This window comes from Ovis aries, chromosome 3, assembly GCF_016772045.2.
Source record: "Ovis aries strain OAR_USU_Benz2616 breed Rambouillet chromosome 3, ARS-UI_Ramb_v3.0, whole genome shotgun sequence".
Lineage (NCBI taxonomy): Eukaryota > Metazoa > Chordata > Mammalia > Artiodactyla > Bovidae > Ovis > Ovis aries.
In genome coordinates this window covers 108,743,718-108,768,262 of record NC_056056.1, presented here as the reverse complement: position 1 = coordinate 108,768,262, position 24,545 = coordinate 108,743,718, and the positions used below count along the sequence as shown (strand labels likewise).

At 35.2% G+C, this 24,545-nt stretch overlaps 1 protein-coding gene across 1 annotated transcript in view; it reads right to left on the bottom strand.

Moving 5' to 3' along the window:
* Positions 1-24,545, bottom strand: part of TRHDE (thyrotropin releasing hormone degrading enzyme) — a 459,653-nt gene that overhangs the window by 78,650 nt on the left and 356,458 nt on the right. Inside the window, exons 11-12 of the mRNA XM_004007369.6 lie at positions 20,189-20,319; positions 20,020-20,075 (exon numbers count right to left, since the gene is read on the bottom strand). Of these exons, the coding sequence (XP_004007418.3) occupies positions 20,020-20,075; positions 20,189-20,319 (187 nt within the window). The remainder of the gene's footprint in view (positions 1-20,019; positions 20,076-20,188; positions 20,320-24,545) is intronic.

Here is a 24,545-nt window from a genome sequence, read left to right as displayed (position 1 = left end):
CTGGCACAAAGACAGACATACAGATCAATGGAACAACATAGAAAGCCCAGAGATAAATCCACACACATATGGACACCTTATCTTTGACAAAGGAGCCAAGAATATATAATGGAGTAAAGACAATCTCTTTAATAAGTGGTGCTGGGAAAACTGGTCAACCACTTGTAAAAGAATGAAACTAGATCACTTTCTAACACCGCACATGAAAATAAACTCAAAATGGATTAAAGATCTAAATGTAAGACCAGAAACTATAAGACTCCTAGAGGAGAACATGGGCAAAACACTCTCCGACATAAATCACAGCAGGATCCTCTATGATCCACCTCCCAGAATTCTGGAAATAAAAGCAAAAATAAACAAATGGGATCTAATTAAAATTAAAAGCTTCTGCACAACAAAGGAAAATATAAGCAAGGTGAAAAGACAGCCTTCAGAATGGGAGAAAATAATAGCAAATGAAGCAACTGACAAACGCTAATCTCAAAAATATACAAGCAACTTATGCAGCTCAATTCCAGAAAAATAAATGATCCAATCAAAAAATGGGCCAAAGAACTAAATAGACATTTCTCCAAAAATAAACAAATAAATAAAAAGGAAAAGGTGAAGGATGTGAGGAAAAAAAAAAAAGAAGACATATGGATGGCTAACAAACACATGAAAAGATGCTCAACATCACTCATTATTAGAGAAATGCAAATCAAAACCACAATGAGGTACCACTTCACACCAGTCAGAATGGCTGCGATCCAAAAATCTGCAAGCAATAAATGCTGGAGAGGGTGTGGAGAAAAGGGAACCCTCCTACACTGTTGGTGGGAATGCAAACTAGTACAGCCACTATGAAGAACAGTGTGGAGATTCCTTAAAAAATTGCAAATAGAACTGCCTTATGACCCAGCAATCCCACTTCTGGGCATACACACCGAGGAAACCAGAATTGAAAGAGACACATGTACCCCAATGTTCATTGCAGCACTGTTTATAATAGCCAAGACATGGAAACAACCTAGATGTCCATCAGCAGATGAATGGATAAGAAAGCAGTGGTACATATACACAATGGAGTATTACTCAGCCGTTAAAAAGAATTCATTTGAATCAGTTCTGATGAGATGGATGAAACTGGAGCCGATTATACAGAGTGAAGTAAGCCAGAAAGAAAAACACCAATACAGTATACTAACACATATATATATGGAATTTAGAAAGATGGCAATGACGACCCTGTATGCAAGACAGCGAAAAAGACACAGAGGTGTATAACAGACTTTTGGACTCAGAGGGAGAGGGAGAGGGTGGGACGATTTAGGAGAATGGCATTGAAACATGTATACTATAATGTAAGTATCGAATCGCCAGTCTATGTCCGACGCAGGATACAGCATGCTTGGGGCTGGTGCTATGAGGAGATCAAACCTATCATTCTTAAACGAAATCCGTCCTGAATATTCATTCAGATTTAATTGAAACTCCAATACTTTGACCACCTGATGCAAAGAACAAACTCATTGGAAAAGACCCTGATGCTGGGAAAGATTGAAGGTGGGAGGAGAAGGGGGCAACAGAGGATGAGATGGTTGGATGGCATCACTGACTCAGTGGACATGAGTTTGAGCAAGCTCCAGGAGTTGGTGATGGACAGGGAAGCCTGGCATGCTGAAGTACATGGGGTCACAAAGAGTCAGACATGACTGAGCAACTGAACTGAACTGATGGATTTCAGGCTGGTGTATATTTAAACGTCACTTATGTTTGAAATGGCAACCCACTCCAGTATTCTTGCCTGGAGAATCCCATGGACAGTGGAGCCTGGAGGGCTATAGTCCATGGGGTCGCAAAGAGTCAGACATGACTGAGCGACTACACTTAATGTTTGAAAGGGTGATCTTATCTAGTAGAAGTAGTTGCTGATAGATTGTAACTTAAGAGCCATCATGGTGAATAGGCTGAAACAGTGGTTTAACGTTTGTGTTGCTTTATTTCAGACCCAGTTCTAATCAAATCAGTGGTTCCATCTCTTTAGGGGTATATTTCTGCTCCAAAGTCACATTTCAAAATTTTCCAGAGAGCTGTGTGATTCACAGCTCAACCTTGCATAGTGAAGGTGCTTGTTGTGGAGATTTAGCATTTAATTGTTTCTCTCCAGCTGTCTCAATTAATGGTTGCCAAGCCAATTGCCATATATATTTCTTCCCCACCCCATTCCTCCAGATTCCATTAATCCGAATAAGGCAGTCTCTTCATATATGTGCCTTTCATTTTTGTAGATTTTTGTGTCCCACAGAGGTTCTATAAATCCTTTCATCCATTTTCAGAATCTTTCTGCGTTTGGGCCCACAGTTCATTGTATTTGTCAGTCATTCTTTTTTTTTTTTTTCCTTTTTTGGTTGTTGGCAGTTGGTGGTGGGGAAGCAGGGAGATATATAAATATGTATATATATATATATATATATGTATATTTAACTTCCTTCAACTGAACATTTTTTCTAAAAAAGCATAATAAGCAAACAAAAACTGGTCCTGCTCTTGAAAATGTAGTGTAGAAGCCAAGGTTTTTGTGTATTTCCAGTAGCATATTCAATTGCTATCTGCATATTACTCAGCTTGCTCTTGTCCAGATCAATTTCATTTTTTATCCTGAGGACATAAAAAGATTTTATTTACCTGATTCCCTCACAATTATGAATTACCATGTAATCGACTTCTACCAAAAGGAAATAGGCATATCAAAACTGGCATCTTAAAGCTTATTGTGTTTTTCTCCCTGTCTCATTCTGTCCTGTTGAAATAGAGTCAAATCCAAGTTCACCAAGGGCTTACTTGTTAAGGATAACAACCCTTGGCCTACTTGATGATAGTAAGTCTTTTCTAACAGAAATATTATAACTCAGGGGATGAGACTGAAAGTCTAGTTCTCCTTTTGAAGGCTGAAGAACTTGAGATAACCCCCAATATGTCAAAGAAATATAAAAGATCTGAGAACTAAATCTCTAAGATATTGTTGAGGTGGGGACTCACACAAGTTGCCAGGAAAAAATAAGAAGGCTAAAGTAATGCTCAAAATTCTCCAAGCAAGGCTTCAGGAATACGTGAACTGTGAACTTCCAGATGTTCAAGCTGGTTTTAGAAAAAGCAGAAGAACCAGAGATCAAATTGCCAACATCCACTGGATCATCAAAAAAGCAAGAGAGTTCCAGAAAAACATCTATTTCTGCTTTATTGACTATTCCAAAGCCTTTGACTGTGTGGATCACAATAAACTGTGGAAAATTCTGAAAGAGATGGGAATACCAGACCACCTGACCTGCCTCTTGAAAAACCTGTATGCAGGTCAGGAAGCAACAGTTAGAACTGGACATGGAACAACAGACTGGTTCCAAACAGGAAAAGGAGTATGTCAAGGCTGTATATTGTTATCCTGCTTATTTAACTTCTATGCAGAGTACATCATGAGAAAAGCTGGGCTGGAAGAAGCACAAGCTGGAATCAAGATTGCCGGGAGAAATATCAATAACCTCAGATATGCAGATGGCACCACCCTTATGGCAGAAAGTGAAGAGGAACTAAAGAGCCTCTTGATGAAAGTGAAAGTGGAGAGGGAAAAAGTTGACTTAAAGCTCAACATTCAGAAGATGAAGATCATGGTATCTGGTCCCATCACTTCATGGGAAATAGATGGAGAAACAGTGGAAACAGTGTCAGACTTTATTTTGGGGGGCTCCAAAATCACTGCAGATAGTGACTGCAGCCATGAAATTAAAAGATGCTTACTCCTTGGAAGAAAGGTTATGACCAACCTAGATAGCATATTGAAAAGCAGAGACATTACTTTGCCAACAAAGGTCTGTCTGGTCAAGGCTATGGTTTTTCCAGTGGTCATGTATGGATGTGAGAGTTGGACTGTGAAGGAGGCTGAGCGCCGAAGAATTGATGCTTTTGAAGTGTGGTGTTGGAGAAGACTCTTGAGAGTCCCTTGGACTGCAAGGAGATCCAACCAGTCCATTCTGAAGGAGATCAGCCCTGGGATTTCTTTGAAGGAATGATGCTGAAGCTGAAACTCCAGTACTTTGGCCACCTCATGCGAAAAGTTGGCTCATTGGAGAAGATTCTGATGCTGGGAGGGATTTGGGGCAGGAGGAGAAGGGGACAACAGAGGATGAGATGGCTGGATGGCATCACTGACTCAATGGACGTGAATCTGAGTGAACTCCGGGAGTTGGTGTTGGACAGGGAGGCCTGGTGTGCTGCAATTCATGGGGTCGCAAAGAGTTGGACACAACTGAGCAACTGAACTGAACTGAACTGAAGGTTTCAAGAGGGTTCTGCTTCCAAAGATGCTACAATCTTAGACTAAAAGCATGTGTAACTGTTTGAGACTTGAAACAACCTTTAGGCATCAACTTTCTATGGGCTTGGAAGTGGGATGACAACACTGCGTGGTGCCCAAGAGAGGTATATGCCCACCACTCATCTCACATATGTTCATGGAAGATGATGGAAAGGGAAGAGCCTCTCAAAAGGCAGACCCAGAGACTACTAAGAAAAACTGACCAGCAGGCTATGCTCAAAAAGTAAAATCAGAATTTAATTAAGAATTTTTTTTATCCCCAAGACCTTTACAACAGCTCCTAGTTTTCCATTTTTTTTCTTCTTTTGAATGTCACATGTTGTTCTGTCATTATCCTACCACTGAGAATCAGTTATGTGAGAGACATTCAACTTATTATTTCTTCCGATTTTTTTTTTTTAAGTTTGTAGAGATCTGTGCTTCACTTGGAGATATTGGACTGGGAATTTGCTGTATTCAAAAGATAAAATTTCAGAGTGTCATGTGAATACTCCACTCACTGACGAAGAATATAAAGCATGCAGAAACAAATCAGCATTTCATTAATTTTTTAAAAATGCAGAGCAATCCCATCTATCAGGAATCCTTCTTTGGTTTCAGGTAGGTTTTCTTTAAGACTTTCCAATGTAAAAAAGCAGTGTAGGAATTCAGTTGAAATGGTTGGAAAACAAAAGTGGTTGTAAACCATGTTGATTCTAACTAAATGTAGAGATGTGGTCACTAATATTAAGCTCTGATAATTAATAATTGTAAATAAACCAGTTCATTTTTCCACCATGTTACGTATACTACACAATACACTTATGGAAGAAAAAATGGTTAAGCACATTTAATTTTGCTTGTACAATTAAATAATAATTACTTGTTAATTCTGAGTTAATAAGTGTTTTTAGGAAGACAATATTTCAAGAAAAAGAAAATATTAAAGCATTTTTTCTCTCTTTTACCTTCTCAGTTGAGGCATGTAGATTAGGAAAAACAGCACATTGGTTGTTTTTGAAAATCCTTATATATAACTTCCATTTTGAAATATATATTAATATCCAATATAATTTATATTTTAGAATACACACACATCTCTTACTTTTCTTAAAGTACAAATGGCTATTGATTGATGAATAAAATATGAAAAGGACCACAAAATTACTAATAGTTAAATATGAAATGCACTATAATATTCTAAACATGGATCCAATAATAAGAAATTCCAAAACACCTCCACTTCATTGATGTTTATCGGAAAGAGAGAAATATCTGTATGTCCATATATCAGAACATTCTCATATAGCAGTATATAACTAGAGACATATTACATTCTCCAGAGTGACAGATTTTTTACTTTCCTATAGTGCTATTCCCTTGTGATTTAATTCAGATAAATATGGTTTAAAACTGCATCAAATAAAAAGTGAAACTGGTTGTCAAACGCAATATCTTAAAATGACTTTTCTATATTAGCATGTCACTCTAACTAAGCAAAGCCAAAATTTGGACATTGTTTATCTAGTTATATATTTGAAATCTGAGCATGCATCTTAATCTAAAATGGGGACCAAATTTCACTGGCAAAATCTTGCACTAGCAAGATACTACCTTTAAAAGTCAAATTTCATAAAGATGATATCATGTTAACTTTTCCATTTTGATTTCTTCATGTTTGTCTTCCTCTTCTATGTGCATTTGTTGCTTCATTTTATTTTGAGAGCTCTTTAAAGATTATCCTGAAATACCATCTACTACTAACATGCTTGAGATCAATGACCAGATAATGGTGGACACAGGTGTCGTTATTCTGTGTGATGTGTTGTTTCCTTCTTCCAGATGTTTTTCAAAGCTGACCTTAAATCCTCAATTACTGTGTCTTCCATGAAGCATTAGGAGATTGTGAGTATACCATTCTAAAGTGACCTCTCCTTCCTTTAAAATACTGTGCTCTAAAACAACCTACCATTCATAGTAGATGAACACTAAATTTTTTAGACCAGTATGTTACATTAAATTCTCCTGTTAGATAATTGTGAGATTATAATTTCTCCTAAATTCTAAGACATTTAAGAATATGCTGTTAAATTTTGTGGTTCATATGTTTAATTAATGTAGTTCAGTATTTTTAATAGAATATACTATTATAGCAGAGTCCTCATAAACATTTACATGGTGAACAAACAAAATACATGTATTTCTAACAACTATTAATTGATACAAATTTAATTTTGTTGTGAATGTTGCTTTTGAGATTCCTTGCTGCTCTCAACATCATGAAACTGCATTTATTCAGATATATTTATACTTCTTTTAACTACTTAATTATGAAAACTATTAAATTTAATATTAATATTCAACTTTCATATTTAAAATTATAAGCTGCCTATTAGAGGAATTATTCTAGATTTCAGTAATATTTTTTGCAAAAATTGTCTGAGCATCTTACAGAGAAAGATAAATTAAGATGAAAACCAAGTAAACAACCTCATCAGAATGAATTTAGATGAAAACTTGGGTGTACATTTTATACTTCCATAGAGTAGTGTTCTTCCATGATAGCTCAGTTGGTAAAGAATCTGCCTGCAATGCAGGAGATCCCGGTTCAATTCCTGGACTGGGCAGATCCGCTGGAGAAGGGATAGGCTACCCACTCCAGTATTCTTGGGCTTCCCTGTGGCTCAGCTGATAAAGAATCCACCTGCAATGTGGTAGTCATGCGTTCGATCCCTGGGTTGGGAAGATCCACTAGAGAAGGGAAAAGCTACCCACTCCAGTACTCTTGTCTGAAAAATTCCACGGACAGAGGAGCCTAGTAGGCTACAGCGCATGGGGTCCTAAACAGCTGGACAAAACTAAGCGACCTCACTTTCACTTTCACCTACTGTGTACCAGGCACTATTGTGTAGTAGTATTTAGGTATTTGTTAAATATTTGTTGAGTTAATGATCTGTCACGTTGTGGATACGCCATTTAGGATCACCATTTCCATCCCCATCTATGTATATTCTTAACTTTCATGTATTTTCAAATGTGAAACATTGTTACTATATAACTGGAAGATATTGCTGACTAAGTGTATTACAGAATCTTCCATTTGTGAATGATTCTTACAAATGAGCATCAGAAATTGAAATAAAAAAAGATCAACCCACTAAAAGTATTTTGACATCCTTGTTTCTCCTACTTTTCATAATTTTTATTTTGTTTGTTTGTGAAAGATGTTCTCATATCACTTATCTATTGAGAGCATGGAGAACACACAGTTCATTTTAATGTCATGTATACACACTTTAGAAACTGATTAGCTTATCTGGAATGAAAAATAGATACTGAATGGTGACATACAAACCAGGTAAATAGCTGTTGAAAGATTTTCCTACTAGTTTCTATACATTCTATAATGACAAAATACAGACTAAAAAATAAAAAAATATACTTCTAAGTTATTTTGAATTTTGCATACCTTTGAAATAAACAAACATTTGATAAACATCTCCACCAACATTTGGAACTTTCTATTGTTTCATGTGATAACTATCTAGTATATAATTTGTTTATGTTTTATCTCAATGTCTTCCTGCCACTAAGAAAAGCACTTGAATTTTTTTGACTAAACACTGGCTATAATTCTCAAATTTTAAAATTCTGTATTGCTTTTCCCATATGAAAGGCAAGCATGACAAGATAATCTTTCTGAGGCCAAATATAATGATTTCATCATCGCATAAAATAAGTATTATGTCTCTGTCTTTGTTACCCACCTACCCTTCAATCCAGGTATCCATCATCTATTTCTCTGTCAACAAACTCATTAATGTTCACATTGAATATATAATTTACTGAAATACCCTACATATTACTTTTGCATTTATTGAAACACAAGTTTTCATACGGATTTCTCAACTCTTCACACTCTGTGAAATCACTGATAGTCTATCCATGTCAAAATTCTACAGACTGCAGTAACATTTTAAAAATGGAAAAAGGAAAGCTGAAAAATTCTACAAAGATAGAAATTTAAAAGTGTGGTAAGCTGGGAGGCAAGGTGCCTAATTGCTCTGCATAGTAACTATATTTCTATAATAATTTTAGTCTCACTATCAGTTGAAAAGGGGAAGTAACATTTCCCTTGATATGGCCTGGATAAAGCTCATGATCTGCCCTCAGCGTATGCAATTAACTTCCAATGCATTTGCATACTGAGAATGCAAAACCAGATAATTCTCACCCGGAATCCTTTCCATTTTGGCATTTCTGACAGCATTCTTGAGAACCTTCCACGAATTTAGAGTGGGTTTAAGTTAGCATCCCCATAAAACTCGCTGATACTCAATCATTATTCTCTTCAGGGTCTATTAGTCTTACTTGAATTTGTCACATATGGATGGCTAGACTAATATTTTCTTTCTTATTAAATCTCTCTTTTTTTCCCCTTTGGTTAGCACTACCACCTGGTGACCTGGAGAGTTGATACTGAACTTCTGTTTAATCCTCACCCTAATTAAGTGAAGCATCTGAGCAACCAGAAACCTCTGCCTCTTTCCCTTTTGAGGCTCAAATCCACTGCACTCCAGGCTATTCAGTTTAGGAAGGAAGAACGCAATCTGTGATTCAAATGTGGTCTGATTCACAGGGCCTGGTGCTACTTCTTAGCTTCTGAGTTGGCCTGTACTCATATCTTTAAAGAACATTAAAGAGGCTTTGGCACAGTTACAACAAATCAAGCTTCCTAATCTGATGTTTGCTCACATCCAAAGTAGTAAAGGCCTCTTCACCGGTACTCCATTCCTCATAAGGGCATAGAAGCATCACATGCAGTTAAAGGAAAACGTCATGTATGTAAAATCATCTCCCAAGGCATTAAGATTTGCCATATAAGCAAAAGTGTCTGATATTGTGAATTGATCACTCACCTTTGTGGCACAAATGTTGGAACTAAATTTCCTTTCCTTTCTCCTCTTTCCCAAATTACTGTCTCTTCAAATATAAAAATGAAATCTTTCATGCTTCATGCCAAGCAGTAACTAATGTAAGATACTTTTTTCCATTACCTTTTCTCTAGTTTCCTTATCAAGATAACATTGCTACCTTAGGTAAATAAATGCTAAAGCACAAAACAGATTTTATGAGTTCTAGGAGAAAATTATGAGCAGCTCTTTAGCACTGGCTGATTACTATGTTTGTTAAGAAAGACTGCTATCAGAAAGCCCCTATGAATCTCTGTTCCAAGGTGGGAAAGTATCATTTCAAGATAATTTAAAGGAATTACTCTAACATAAAACCTCCATTAACACCTATACTCACACTGCTTAGTCACTAAGTGGTGTCTGACTCTTTTTTGACCCCATGGGATGTTCCAGGCAAGAACACTGGAGTGGGTTGCCATTATCTTCTCCAATATTCATATATTACTAATTTTAAAGTTTTATTTATAATTTAATTTATCATAATAGAAATGAAAAGAGATTTTTTTGAGAGCTCTTTGAAAATTAGGCTTTTACCTTAACAGACTAAATGTCAGAGGATTCATTTAATTTTTTCACACACTTAGTCTACCATAAAACTCTCATTTTCTTCTTTCTTATCAACTATTTCTTGCTGAAAAAATGTAATTACTTTTCTTTTCTTTCCTTCATCTTTCTAAGTTCCTGATTCCTTCAGAGTATCACAGAATAACCACAAAACCCAAACATGCCTTCTTCTCACAGTTTACATTTGTTCTGGGTAATTCTAGTTTTCCTGCCTATTGCACTGTCAACAGATTTACAAATTACCCAGGTTTAGATGCCAGATTAACTTGCAAAAAAATCCCGCCATGTCCTTCACCATGGAAAACTACTGAACACATCAGAATTCAGTATGCATATGTATGGTTGATCTATGCCAATATGCTCATTTAAACATAAAGGTGTCCCTTAATTATATGAGATTCCTCCAGGAGCTTTCCGTGCTTGGGAAAGTTTCTAAGACACTCAGATTTTGAACTCTGTTCATAGCTATCCAATGGTATATCTGACATGGTAAAATATCTAATAGCAAGAATTTAAAAAAAAAATGGGTTTTGAAGAGTTACAACTAAGTCCCTGATGTCCTGATTGTTGAATGGTCAGCTTCTGACACTAGTATCCAAAGAAAGTCATGCTCACTGTTGTTAAGAATACTATATAAGGACTTTCAGCTTCACAGGAGCATCTGCCTAAGTTGATGCCATAAATACCTTCCGCTCCTCAAAAGGAGTGGTTTTCACATTGCTGTGGGTGTCAGGATCACATGAATTACTTCATAGAATGCAGACTCTTAGGTAGTGGTGGGAATATGCAATTTTTAATAAAACATCTCAGGTACAGTATGCTGACGCAGGTGGTCTCAAGGTTCATATTCAAAGAAGCACTGCACCTGAATATGCAAAAGATTCCCGCAAGCAGCAGAGGAGATGACTCAAATCCATGAAAGGAAAACCACTAAGATAGTACCATCACAGTCCAAGAATCTAAGATCAGAGGAATATTTAGGTCTTTATGCTAAAAGAACGTGTTAAAAATATCTATTTGAGTAAAATTGATGGTGTAAATGGCCATCTTGGAAGAAGCTCTACCTAGATAATGTAAATTATTTGTGAATAGGTAAGTATTTCAAATTATTGGGAGGTTCAGAGAAATCCTAGAGAAATTCTTATGAAATTTCAGGCTTATGTTCCAGACCAATTATAAAATCAAAATAATCATAACTTTATGGTAAATGTAACCAGAGAGTACTAACTATACTGAACATTATATATATTTTTTAATTTGTGAGACTTTAAAAAGATTATATACACTTATTCAAGCAAATTTGTATTTGCATTTGGAAATAGACTATCCTTAAAAAAAGAATGGCTTATGCAAATCCATGTATATTACAAACATCACTTACACATTTTTTTAAGTGCAGGTTTTTTTCAATTGGAGGAAAATTACTGTACAATGTTGTGTTGGTTTCCGCTGTAGCACTGACATATAGACAAATATCACTTCACTTTTGTAACTCAAGACTTGAGGCCTTTTCTATGAAAAAGTATCAAACCTACAGAAGAATGTCAAAATATCTTTCTTCTTTCTATTCAGCACTCTCAGACATTAAAACATTTTCACCTATAGACCTGAAACACAAATTTGGCACCAGGTTACACATTTGCTTTTGATTTCATGAAGTACAACTGAAAAGTCTCCAAGAAAGTCTGCCGTCCTCGAGAGCTGCAGTGCTCGCATGCCAGGTTGCTTCAGTTGTGTCCAACTCTGCGACGCTATGGACATAGCCCCCCAGGCTCCTCTGTCAGTGGGATTTCCCAGGCAAGAACACTGGGGTGGGTTGCCTTTTTCTCTTCCAGGGGATCTTCCCTTAATACCTCAAGAGGTTTATTCTCAGAAATAGCTGGTATGTATGGCAGCTCCCTCTAAATCCCTACCTCAAGGATAATATCTGTGACTTCACCCTCATAAGGTTTCTAAATATAGCTCAAGGGAACACATTACCTCATTTTCTAACCTTGAGCAAACAAGCATATGCCTGCGGGAACAGTTTGGCTTGATAATTCAGAAATATACTCTAGACTTTCACTGGGTTATCACAGAAAGAAAGTGACGACTCCTAGCCCATTATAGTAAATGTCCTGAAATGCTTTCAAATTGTTTTTAACATTTACTGTGACAAAGTGTTACATAAACTAATGTCAATTTGCAGTCCTTTTGGATATGAATTTTTAAGTAATTGCATACAGAAAGTTATAAAATGAGAGGGCTTCAAGGTGACTTTTTTTTTGTATATCTCAAGAGGAGCCTTAGCTGATAATGACAAATAGATAATTAAATCTCCAGCCTTACAGATGGGAGAAATATTTTAATCTCTTGGGTATGGCCACAAAGCTCCTGAATGGACTCATTATGAGCCTCTGCTCAGGGCATGGAAAGATATTCCCTGGTCAGAAAGTCCAAAAGTATAACCACAAGCTAACTTTAATAGCCTTTGGTCAATGGCAGAAGATTGGAAGTATAGCGCTAACAATAAATCCTAGTTTACAATAAACAATTTTATCACTTTTAGGATTTCATAAACATTTAATTGCAATCCTTTTGCACACACTTTCTAGTAGCCTAACAAAAAATAAATAAGAATATAATCATACACGGATACTTCTCCCAAATGAGTCTAATATAAACAGCTAAAGAATCATTCCTCTCTCCCTCCCCAGTGAGTAAATATGATATCCATTTTAATCAGTATTCTCAGTATTCTATTATTAATAACTCTTGTGATTCCATTATAAAATACAGCTAAGGAAGAAAAATGTTTATACTAAAATTATATAGTACTTTTGAAAAAGAAGAAGGCAGGGATTGATGAAAGAATTCTAAAACTAAACATCCTTTGTGAAACCAGAATTTATAAAGCAGTAGACAGTGTCAGTCTAAAATCATTGCGGATGGTGACTGCACTATGAAATTAGAAGATGATTGCTTCTTGGCAGGAAAGCTATGACAAATCTAGTCAGTGTATTAAAAACAAAGGCATCATTTTGCCAACAAAGGTCTGTAGAGTCAAGAATATGGTCTCTCCAGTAGTCATGTACGGATATGAGAGTTGGGCTATCAAGAAGGCCGAGCACCAAAGAATTAATTGGTGCTTTCAAACTGTGGTGTTGAAGAAGAGTCTTGAGAGTCCCTTGGACAGCAAGGAGATCCAACCAGTCAAAAGTAATTAACCTCCAATTAAAATAAATAAATTTATATTTTTTTTAAAATAAATTAAAAATAATAATAAAGGGAATCAGTCCTGACTATTCATTGGAAGGACTGATACTGAAGGTGAAGCTCCAATACTCTGGCCACCTGATGTGAAGAGCTGACTCATTGGAAAAGACCCTGATGCTGGGAAAGATTGAGGGCAGAAGAAGAGGGCAACAGAGGATGAGATGGTTGGATGGCATCACTGATTCAATGGACATGAACTTGGGCAAATTCCAGGAGATGGTAAGGGGTAGGGAGGCCTGGCATGCTGCAGTCCACTGGGTCACAAAGAGTCGGGCAGGGCTTGGCTATTGAACAACAATGGACAGACTCAGAGGGATCCAGGACTCTTAACCAGGTTTTGCATGGCGATGTTCAGGTGAAGCAAAGCAGTCCTGTGATCTCCACAACTGACTTGGGTAATCAGGATGAAAAGTCCAGTCTGCCAAGGTATTTCTTATAAAAGGTTTCTAAGTCCTTACTTCTCAGTACTATGAAAGGTCAACACATGGCGATTTAAACATCCAGCCATTGACATGGGAAAGCTACTCTTCATCTAGCCCAGTTCAGGATGAACTTACCCTTCAGGAACACAATGTTCCTATTTTCTGCAATCAGCAAAGAAATAATGAACACATGTGTTGCAGGAGAAACTTTAAACAAAGTGCAGGAGGACCATCCAGAAGACACAGACCTTCTAATAAAAACTATGAAACAAGAAGTCTCACAGGCAGCAGATGACTACCACTTAGTTTGCAAATGTTAAGTCGGTTTTAACAATGTGGCTAGCTCCTGAAACTACAGCCCAGAAACAGCAACAACAGAGGAGGATAGGTGTGGAGTATTCTCATCATCTGCTTCTTCATGAGCCATTAGATTTTCACTGACTCATCTACTGAATTTGCAGTTCTTCTAACAGCACTCCTGAGATTTCTCTCAGATTTTTAAACTCAGAAACAAGTTGATAAAAATGTATGTATTAATTTTATAACTCATAGAGTCTTCAGAAATGTATTGAGTACTACTGATGGCAGCTCACCAGTACTTCAAGCACTTCTAGGTGTGACATTCATGATATCCAGGCCCAGGTCTTTGTGCTTATTGCAAATACATCACTAGTATTTTAAAAGAGATAACTGTTATCTTCTTTCCCAACACAATTTGCAAACTAAGCTGTAAGATTCTGCCCTAGCTGAGGCTTTTTTAGGTGATTGGATCCTTAACAGAATAGCCTATAACAGAATTTTTAATAATATGCTCAGGCTAAAGTATATGTTATGACATTAATAATGTAATAATCTGGCATGTGTTATACATAATTAAATTTTCCAGGAAACTGGTGACTAAATAAATAAATCAGTGCAGTAACTGCCCAGGGCAAGGGTGGCAATGATGATGTATCTCTGGAATTCTTTTGAATATGAACAAATATTCCAAATAATTTTCATGTATTTTGAATATTTTCAAACAAAATATCACATAGGTCCACAATCCAGTGATACACACTTGCATAACTTTTTAAAATAATATCAGAGCATGTTAATGGCTTTTAATATCCAAATCCAGTGGTTATTATATTTTCTATGGCAAATATTCCAAATTTCCAGTTTGTACTATATTAAGTGAATAAATAACTTCAATATGAGTTCTTATATAATCTAGCTGCCAACTCCACTCCTTCTCAAATCTATGTTTTAATCAATTTGCTCCATGAGTATCCCTGGAGTGACAGTTCCCTTGCCTTAAATCCATCCTCTAGTTTATATTTTTCCCTGCTCTCATTTTGCTACTTTTAAAACTTTAATGGATTTTCATAGCAAACTTTCATTCTCTTGATGTTATTTCCTATATGATGTCCATCACCCTTGGACAGAAAGATCAAGCCAGTCAATCATGAAGAAAATCAACCCTGAATATTTGTTGAAAAGACTTGCTGAAGCTGAAGTGCTAATACTTTGGCCACTTGATGTGAAGAGCTGACTCATTGGAAAATACCCTGATGCTGGGAAAGACTGAGGGCAAGAGAAGAAGGGGGCGACAGAGGATGAAACAGTTGGATGGCACCAGTGACTCAATGGACATGAATCTGAGTAAACTCAGGAAGATAGTGGACAGGGAAACATGGCGTGCTGCAGTTCTTGGGGTCACAAAGAGTCAGACGTGACTTAGCAATTGAAGAACGACAACAATCTTTCTAGGCCACAATAATTCTTTACTTTCCGACACTCTCATAATATTTTATTCATCATATTGACACACTGAGTATAGTTTATTGTCTACAGTGTATTGCTCCTGCTAGACCATGAACTCATTGAAAATAAGAACTGTACCTTGTTCATTTTTATATCTCTCGATCTAGCAATGCTTCATCACAACAAAGCCCGACAATAAACATGAAGGACCACTTACAAAAAATATATATATATCTAGGCATTTAGTCACTAATTCCAAAGTTCAGGTCATAATACAATGACATTTGCAAGGCAACTGATTCGTTCCTTACACATAAGGAATGAACATCACAACATGTAAGTGTAAAAGCAGTGCCATTTCCTATATAAGCATATATCATTAAAAAAAATGAGGGAATAACATGGCATTACCCGAACTCATGTAAATAAAGCTACAGAACTTCACTAAGGACCTAAATAAGTGAGGATAAATGTTTTGGTATTGGAAAACTCACATTTGAAAAGATGCTACTTCTTTAAAAATTAACATAAATCCAATGCACATTCAGTCATAACTACAGCAGGATTCTTAATGGCTTTGTCAAATTGATTTTGAGATCTATACTTAAGAGAAAAAATATGCAAGATTTTGAACAAGAGGAAATGTCACCAACCACAACACACTATCCTGCTGCTGCTAAGACACTTTAGTTGTGTCTGACTCTGTGCGACCCCATAGACAGCAGCCCACCAGGCTCTGCCATCCCTGGGATTCTCCAGGCAAGAACACTGGAGTGGGTTGCCATTTCCTTTTCCAATGCATGAAAGTGAAAAGTGAAAGTGAAGTCGCTCAGTCGTGTCTGACTCTCAGCAACCCCATGGACTGCAGTCTACCAGGCTCCTCCATCCATGGGATTTTCCAGGCAAGAGTACTGGAGTGGGGTGCCATTGCCTTCCCCAACACACTATAAAGCTAAGCTAATCAGAACAACGTGGTACTAGTGCCAAAATGAACAGAGACCAGTTGAATAGAATTGAATCAATTCCCTAAAATAAAAATATTAGCATTAAGATAAAGACATCATTTCAAATTTATGAATAAAAAAAGTAAACAAACAGGATTAAATAATTGGTTATAAATGTATAATGTTAAGGAAAGCTATGCTATACATTAAAACTCATTAGAGAAGAAGGGGTTGAGAAAATAGGTGTAAAAATAAAATAGCTTACAAATAAAAAAATGAAATATTTTCAAAATGTTCATGTAGCAAGGGTCTCCTATGGAAAGCAGAACCAGAGAAACAGAGCTACAAATGGAATACCACGTAAATACCACTGAGATGACGACATATATCACAAAGTTAAACAAAAAAAGACATAATATTGAGAGAAAATACTGTAAAATCATCTTCTACAAAAAGGCTTTAAACCTCAAAACATCCAGAATATATAGGGAAAGAGTAGGAAAAACACCTCACCCATCTTCTATTAGACTTTTCTTTTTCTTCTAACTGGGTAACAATTAAAAAAAGAAAACTAAATACGCATGAAAGATGTATAGGAAAAGATGTACAAGTTATTTTAACTAGTTCTGTAACAACTTCAAAAAAACTTTGTTTCCATACTGTCAAAAATGTAAAAGATATATATTGTTTACTATCCTGTAGGGTATGAGGGCATTGGGCCCCCTCATACATGGTTGATGGAGGGTTCTACTGGGAATCCTTTGGAATACAACTTGCAATGTTTATCAAAAATGTTACACTCTTTAAACCAAAAATTCCACTTTCAAGAATCAATCGTACCAAAATACATATATGTACAACAAAAGACTGTTCAAGGATTTTCAGTGCAGTCTTGATTTTAATAATGAAAATTTAGAAAAAATGGAATAAAGCTCCTCAGACTTATTTTTATAAACAAGCCAGAGAACATTTCTGTTCACATAAAAAATTAAACTGTATAGAAATTGTTTTAAAAAAAAGGGGGCCAGATTTATATACATCAAATATTAACAATTTTATCTGAGGATAAAAGCTATGGGAGGTCACAGAAGGAGAAAAACAAAAGTTTCACATTGTTATCTTTCTTGTTTGAATCAGTACAACCAGAATGCATTCTTGCAGTTTTCATATTTTTTTAAAAAACAACCATGACAAATACCTAGAATATGTGTACTTAATTGCACAAAAAATACTGGGCATGAAAGTTTATGGTCTGAGTAATCAATAATTAATCAGCAATTCATTCAACAAATATATATTGGCATAATCCAGTACCAAAGATTAAGTTAGGCAGTAGTCACACAAGGATGAGACAACCCCTACCCTCACGATCACTCAAAAATCATAGGGACCCAGAAAAGTAGTTGAAGTATAAGATGACAACTGCCAACACAGAGATACACAGATGTCACCCTATTTTTGCTGGGGAGGACAGGCAGGTTTCAGGTAAGGTGGTGCAAATGAAAAAAAAAAAAATTAAGTGAATAGTAATGTTCCCAACAGACAAGGGGAGAAGAGAAGAATTTCATGTAATGGGCAAAGTCATCCTGACCTAAGGTCACAGGCTCTGCTGTGCTACGTCTTAAGGTGAATGTTATCTCCCATCCCGTACTTGAAACCTGTGCACCTTTAACTAAGAGGCTAACCCCTCTCAGCCTCCATGTCTATAACATGCTATAACACGGCTGTATTAATCACACCCACTCCCTGGGTTCACTAAGAAGACTGGACAAAATCAGTCATAAAAGCCTCAGTACAGTAACTGGAACATGTTATTGATAAATATTTGCTACTGTTCTATGTGTTACCTATAAAGAAGCTAAAAGGATTGCAATATGTTCAGGAAACTGAAAGAAGGCTAAAATAGGCTGGTAGCAAAACTTCGAAACATTTACTGCTGCTGCTGCTGCTGCTGCTGAGTCGCTTCAGTCGTGTCCAACTCTGTGTGATCCCATAGACGGCAGCCCACCAGGCTCCGCTGTCCCTGGGATTCTCCAGGCAAGAACACTGGAGTGAGTTGCCATTTCCTTCTCCATTGAAACATTTACTAGCATACACTAAAACATGAAGAACTCCAAGTAACTGCAGAGTGTTTCACGTAAATGCAGAATAAATCTACCTTGGGGTTTATTTACTTCCATGCTAATAGGAGACCTATTTCATGATCAATAGAACAAATTTTAATATATATTCAATGAGATTTGCATATTTCCCTGGTAAGTATATATAAATGATAATGAAATTGTTTACTTGCAAACATTTAAGGCTTCCACAGTTGTTATTTAAAGCAATGTTCAACAAAGAATTTAATTTTTGAAAAAAAATTCATCTACTAAAATTAAAATATTTCATTTAAAAATAGCTTCTATTATTTAATACAAATTTCCTTTCCTTTCAGTTTCCATCTGCCTCTCTCTTTAGGATGTCACTATATATTTGCTTTCTCACTGTCATTTCAAACCCATAAAGATTCACATGAACTATTGTTTCAAATCCCCCTCTCAATCTTCCTATATTACCTGGCTCTGATATTACTGCATATATATATATATATATATGCAAATATGTATATATATATATATATATATGCAAAGCCCTGGCCATGTCAGTTACTAGCTATGTGACTTTAGATAAGTTACTTGACCTCTCCGAGCCTCAGTTTCCTCACTTATAAAACGGGAATAATAATAATAATGTAGGTCTACTTATAAGGTTGTAAGAATTATACACATTATTATATGTAAAACAAAATAGTGTCTGGAATCTTTTAAATGTTTAATTAACTGGTAATATTAGTTACCTTCCAGTACCTTAATTTTTCCTGGGGAACCCTTAACATGTTTCTCTTTTGCCTGCTTCTCTTTCAGGGCAATGTATACTCCCTTACTGGCTTTCTGTATTCTCCAAACTCCTCTGTCAAAATAATCTTCATGTCATATCTAATACTTTCTTGAAAGTCTTCATATCTTACTGAATCGTTATCCCCATATATGACTTTCCTCCACCTGTATCGTTTCTAAATTTTTGTCCAGTCTTATCATATTATTAAAATAAAACTATATTTGGATGTGAAGCAACACAAAATATCAAAAGAACTGAGTTTATTTTACTATTTCGCCTAAAACTTGGGTTTATGATCAACATTATTTTAAAAGAATAGCTATTTAATGACTCTTCAAAGGAATATGTGATTTTTTTAACATTATAAATATAACTGTGAAAATAGATTATTAGAAACAAACATTACTGTAACTAGTACTAAAACTTCTGCTCTAAGATTGATATATATTTTGTTCAGAACAGCTTTACCCAGTAGAATATTTATTTCTGTCTTGCAGCACAAGCTTTTCATAATGAATCACATTCAAAAATTCATTAAAAAAAGATATACTAGTATATGTCAGGAAAAAAAATTGATGATGCTTGAGGTACTTTCCATGAAAAATTAAATATGGCACAATGGTCATTTTGTAGACTCCATTAATGAAATTGGAAAGAGATTATTAATCTTGAGTGTTAAATTGAACCTGTGGCAAAAATTGATCAAGCTTCTCCTGGCTCAGAAATACCCTACAGCTACTATTGATCAAGAGTTTGGGACACTGGTTATATCTAAACACAAAGGATGTGAGATAGAAATTATTTTTAAAAGATTTCTGATTCAAAAAATATATACTATTTAGCTTAACAGAGGCAGTATTAAGAGTACTAGTTTTATTGTGGAGATCCACAGGGAAACATACCTGGCTAGGCTGAAGGCATCGTCGATCAAACCTGCTCGGTTGCTGACAGAGAGAACCTATGAGGTCAACCAAAAAACAAACAAAAATACAAAAAAATGGAGTTATTTAGGATTAAAATGGCAGATGTTCATATGTCTAAACAGATCTTTGATGATTAAGTCCAGTTTACCTCATGGTTCCTGATTAATTGATCAATTAATAATCTCCAGTTTCTTAAGTCATAGTTGACTCTAAAATAGCCAGTTTGATTGATGTTCCCCAGCAACCAGCTTCCTTTGTCCAAAGTTATCCTATGGTGTTCTGAAAACAGCATTTTAGGGGTAAGAGAGATTTTCAATTTTATGAGTTAAAATAGAAGGAACTATGCTTTCTTAATATCAAATGTCACAGTACCAAGAATTAAAAGAGGACACCATTCTAAATACCTAATTGAATCTACTCTTTACTCATTATGCAATTAATCACTATGGTTAGAATTTGCTAGAAAACCTTTAGTTTCTTATTCATTATTACTCAATTAACTGTTTTCTTATAATTAACATTTTTACTCTTGATAAAGCCCTATTATGTATATATAATTATCTTTCTCAAGATAAATATAACCAAGAATCTACTACTGCATTCATGTGGCTTTCATTTAGATTGTCTATGTATCTGTGGTTGGAATAAAAAAACAGGCTTCCGGTGCATAATCTACTTATTTTATTCAGGAAGAAAGTGATTAAAACAATAGGGCTCATTTATTTGAAAGTCACTGTTGTTTCTTACACTTTTCCTTGTGCTTTTTGAATGTGCTAATGAATAACAGATTTTCCAGCATCATCAATCATGTTGGAAAAAAACCTCATTTAAAGCTCTAATATTTCTACATATAATTAGAACAGATAATAAATTTTGCTTATTAGAATCACTTTGGAAAATGGTAACTTGATTGCATTCACTGGTTAATTCAATTAAAGGAAGCCAGTAAGAGCAATCTTATAACTTAACATATTGAACCCCTTCAAATATGATACAGGGAACTCATTCACTTTTAATGGCAGCCTTTATTGACTTCCTAAAACCATAGTTTACAGTTATAATTACTTTGTTGCTGATGCCGTCAGGACTCATGCTTCATAGAAGTAGCATAATATATGAAGTTATTTAAAACTCTACTATATATATTGGAAGGACTGATGTTGAAGCTGAAACTCCAATATTTTGGCCACCTGATAGGAAGAGCTGACTCATCTGAAAAGACCCTGATGCTGGGAAAGATTGAGGGCAGGAGGAGAAGAGGACGACAGAGGATGAGATGGTTGGATGGCATCACTGACTCAATAGACATGGGTCTGGGTAAATTCCAGGAGTTGCTAATGAACAAGGAGGCCTGGCATGCTGCAGTTCATGGGGTGGCAAAGAATTGAACATGACTGACCAACTGAACTCAACTGAACTGAAAACCTGTATTGTTGTAACTATTCTCCAATATAAAAATGTTTGAACTTAGGCCATTGATTGTTTTTGGCTCTCAATTTCCTTACTTATAACCTAAAGGCCAAATAATGCCATTTAAGGACCCTTCCAATTATAGGATCCAATGGCAAAAGGGGATAATTTATTAGTTTGAGGTTTTACACAGCTTAATCTGTGGTACTTAGAAAATTAAATCTGTCAGATATTACTCTAAAATATTTATAACTTTCCAAGTTTCTAATACTTTGTATCTGCATATTTTTCAAAGATGTAATATTTACCCACACAATTTCTGTGAAGCTTTAGAATGTCACCCAATTTTACAGATGTAAAAGTAAAAACAAATAATCTAAAAAACAGCATATAAAATTAGTTCTCATACAGATTTTAGTTAATCATGTCTGAATTCACTGAAGAAAAACTGATTGAAATATTGGTGATATTGTTTCTCTTGAGTAACCCTAACCCTTTAGGAATGATAAGATTTTTTTATAAAAAAACATTTAAACATTTATAACAAAACATTTAAAAATTATTATTGAATCCACATGGCTTAAGAACAAGTTTAATCATTTTTATCTAGCAAGTGATTATTCTTTGAAGAAATTACAATATTAAAGCATTGGGTTTAATAAACATATGATAAAACTTTTTACAACTTTGAAATGGTCATGGATTTCTATATTAAATCTGTTTTTTAAAGTTACTTCCTGGGAGGTGGGAGGGGGGTTCATGTTTGGGAACGCATGTAAGAATTAAAGATTTTAAAATTTAAAAAATTTAAAAAAAAATTTAAAAATAAATAAATAAATAAAGTTACTTCCTCCTGACATTTTATATAGATGGTATAACTTACCTTCATATAACGCACTTATTTCTAGTTTTTTGAGCTTTTGAATTCAACAACTTATAGGTAGAATAGAAACCAATTAAAACCAGAAAACAATCCCTACACCTTCTGTGTTATCTGAGGAGAAAAAGGCAAGCATCTATTATTTTTAAATAGTCTATTATTAAATTAATAACTAAAACTTGAAGGTTATTATTGTTCATGGATATTTTTACACCTTTGCTATAAATGAAATCCTTGGAGAAATGATTCCCCAAAAGATTTTGTAATAGATTTTTAAATATCTTTTTCATTTTACTTAATTATATCTCTAAAATGTTCTTCAGATTAACTAATGGCAAGCAATGAATTTTAAAGAGATCTTTTCCAATGGTCTAATGAGGTACAGTGTGTGATGAGAACCATAGTAAAAAGCATGGATGTTATATTTCAAGTGTTAGTAATAACAATTAAAATTTATATTTAGAATATATCCAAAATGGTACAAGATTTAGACTACATCAAGGCACAGAGTAGTTGGCATTTTATAATGTTTTATATTATTATATTTTATTCTTCCTTTTGGAATGAAAAAGAAAGCAGATCAGATCTTTCTGCTCAATATTGGCTGGTTGCGGAACAATGAGAATTTAAAACAAAAATGTGAACCAGGATGCAAAGGGGATCCACGTGAAAATTAACGTTTAATAACACACCCTGGTTTTCTCATCGGCCTCTTGTGAGAATCAAACTTGATCATGCTCTGAAGAGATGATAGAGAACCATGCATGTGCGTTCTACGGCCAAGCGTTGAAACTGACGGATCTGCAAAGTAGCCCGCCAAAGCGCTAAAATCCTGTGTGTGCATGTGTGCCATACACACACTTAGAAAAGAAAATCAAGCTCCTAAGACACTTGGGCACGTTAGTTCTCAAGCCTTAATTTTTTCATTTGGAAAGTAGAGATTAAAAAAAAATACCTTAAAGGCTATGAGAATCCTATGAGCCGATATTTAAGGGAAGCATTATGCTATTTTTAATATTTACTTCTGATTTTCAGGATCAATTTCCCTTCTAATTTGAATTTTTTCTTTCCTAACATTTCTCATTAAGTGTATTTCCTTCCACTATACATTAGTTAATAGTCAGTCAATATGAGGGCTACTATGTATAAATGTTTGCTTTCTCAGCATTTTCATAGTAAAAACAAAAGAGAAAAAATTTTTTACCTACTTTCATAATTCGAAAATTTGTTTTAAAACTATGTTTAACCTAAAATGATATGTGCCTTAGCTTGGAATTAATTAGATAACCACCCAACACAACAAAAAACTGAAGTGTCAAGAACATATAATGATTGTTAACTTTGTTCACTAATAACTTGACCTTAGTATCATGTGACATCAAACTGATATTATTGATGATGAAAAATTATAAAAGCATCGATCTCTTATAATTAAAAAGTCGAATGTTTAACAAATGTTGGTAAGAATTGATCAGAATATGTTCTTACCATATCTATGAAGAAACATTTTTCATTAATATTGGTTGACTATATTTTGAGGATAAAAGGTGATCTAAAAGGATACAAATTTAACTTTTTTTCCCTAATCCTTGACTGGCTTCTGTTTTTATTTGTCATCAGAATGAAGGAGTTCAAGACAGAACTAAATACACTGAGAATGAGAATAAACAGGGAAACTAGAAAGGTTGCCTTTGTTTTATGTCCCACTTGTAAAATTCTTCCAGATGTATGTATTCATAAAGTTTTCAAGAAACATTTAGTTGGTATGAAATTCCAAACAAAAGCCTCCACATTCAACTGAGACTACCTTTTATCAATCAGAAGCCTCTGCTGTGATTTAATGGAATATGACACATTTCACTCCATAGGTTGCACACTACACAATTATGGAGTGAGGGGTTTGCAAGTAATAACATTGTTCAGTCATGTCCAAACTCTTTGTAACCCAGTGGACTGCAGCCTGCCAGGCTCCTTTGTCTATGGTATTCTGCAGTGGGTAGCCATTTCCTTCTCCAGGGGATCTTCTTCACCCAGGGATTGAACCAGGGTCTCCAGCATTGCAGGCAGATTCTTTACTGTCTGAACCACTAGGGAAGCTGAAGTAATATCACAGTCCATGTAAATATCATCTCCTAGAGTTATGCATTGCACAAAACTATGCAGCTGTGTATAACAATCAAATGTATGACCACAGAGGACATTTTAGGCAAGCTAT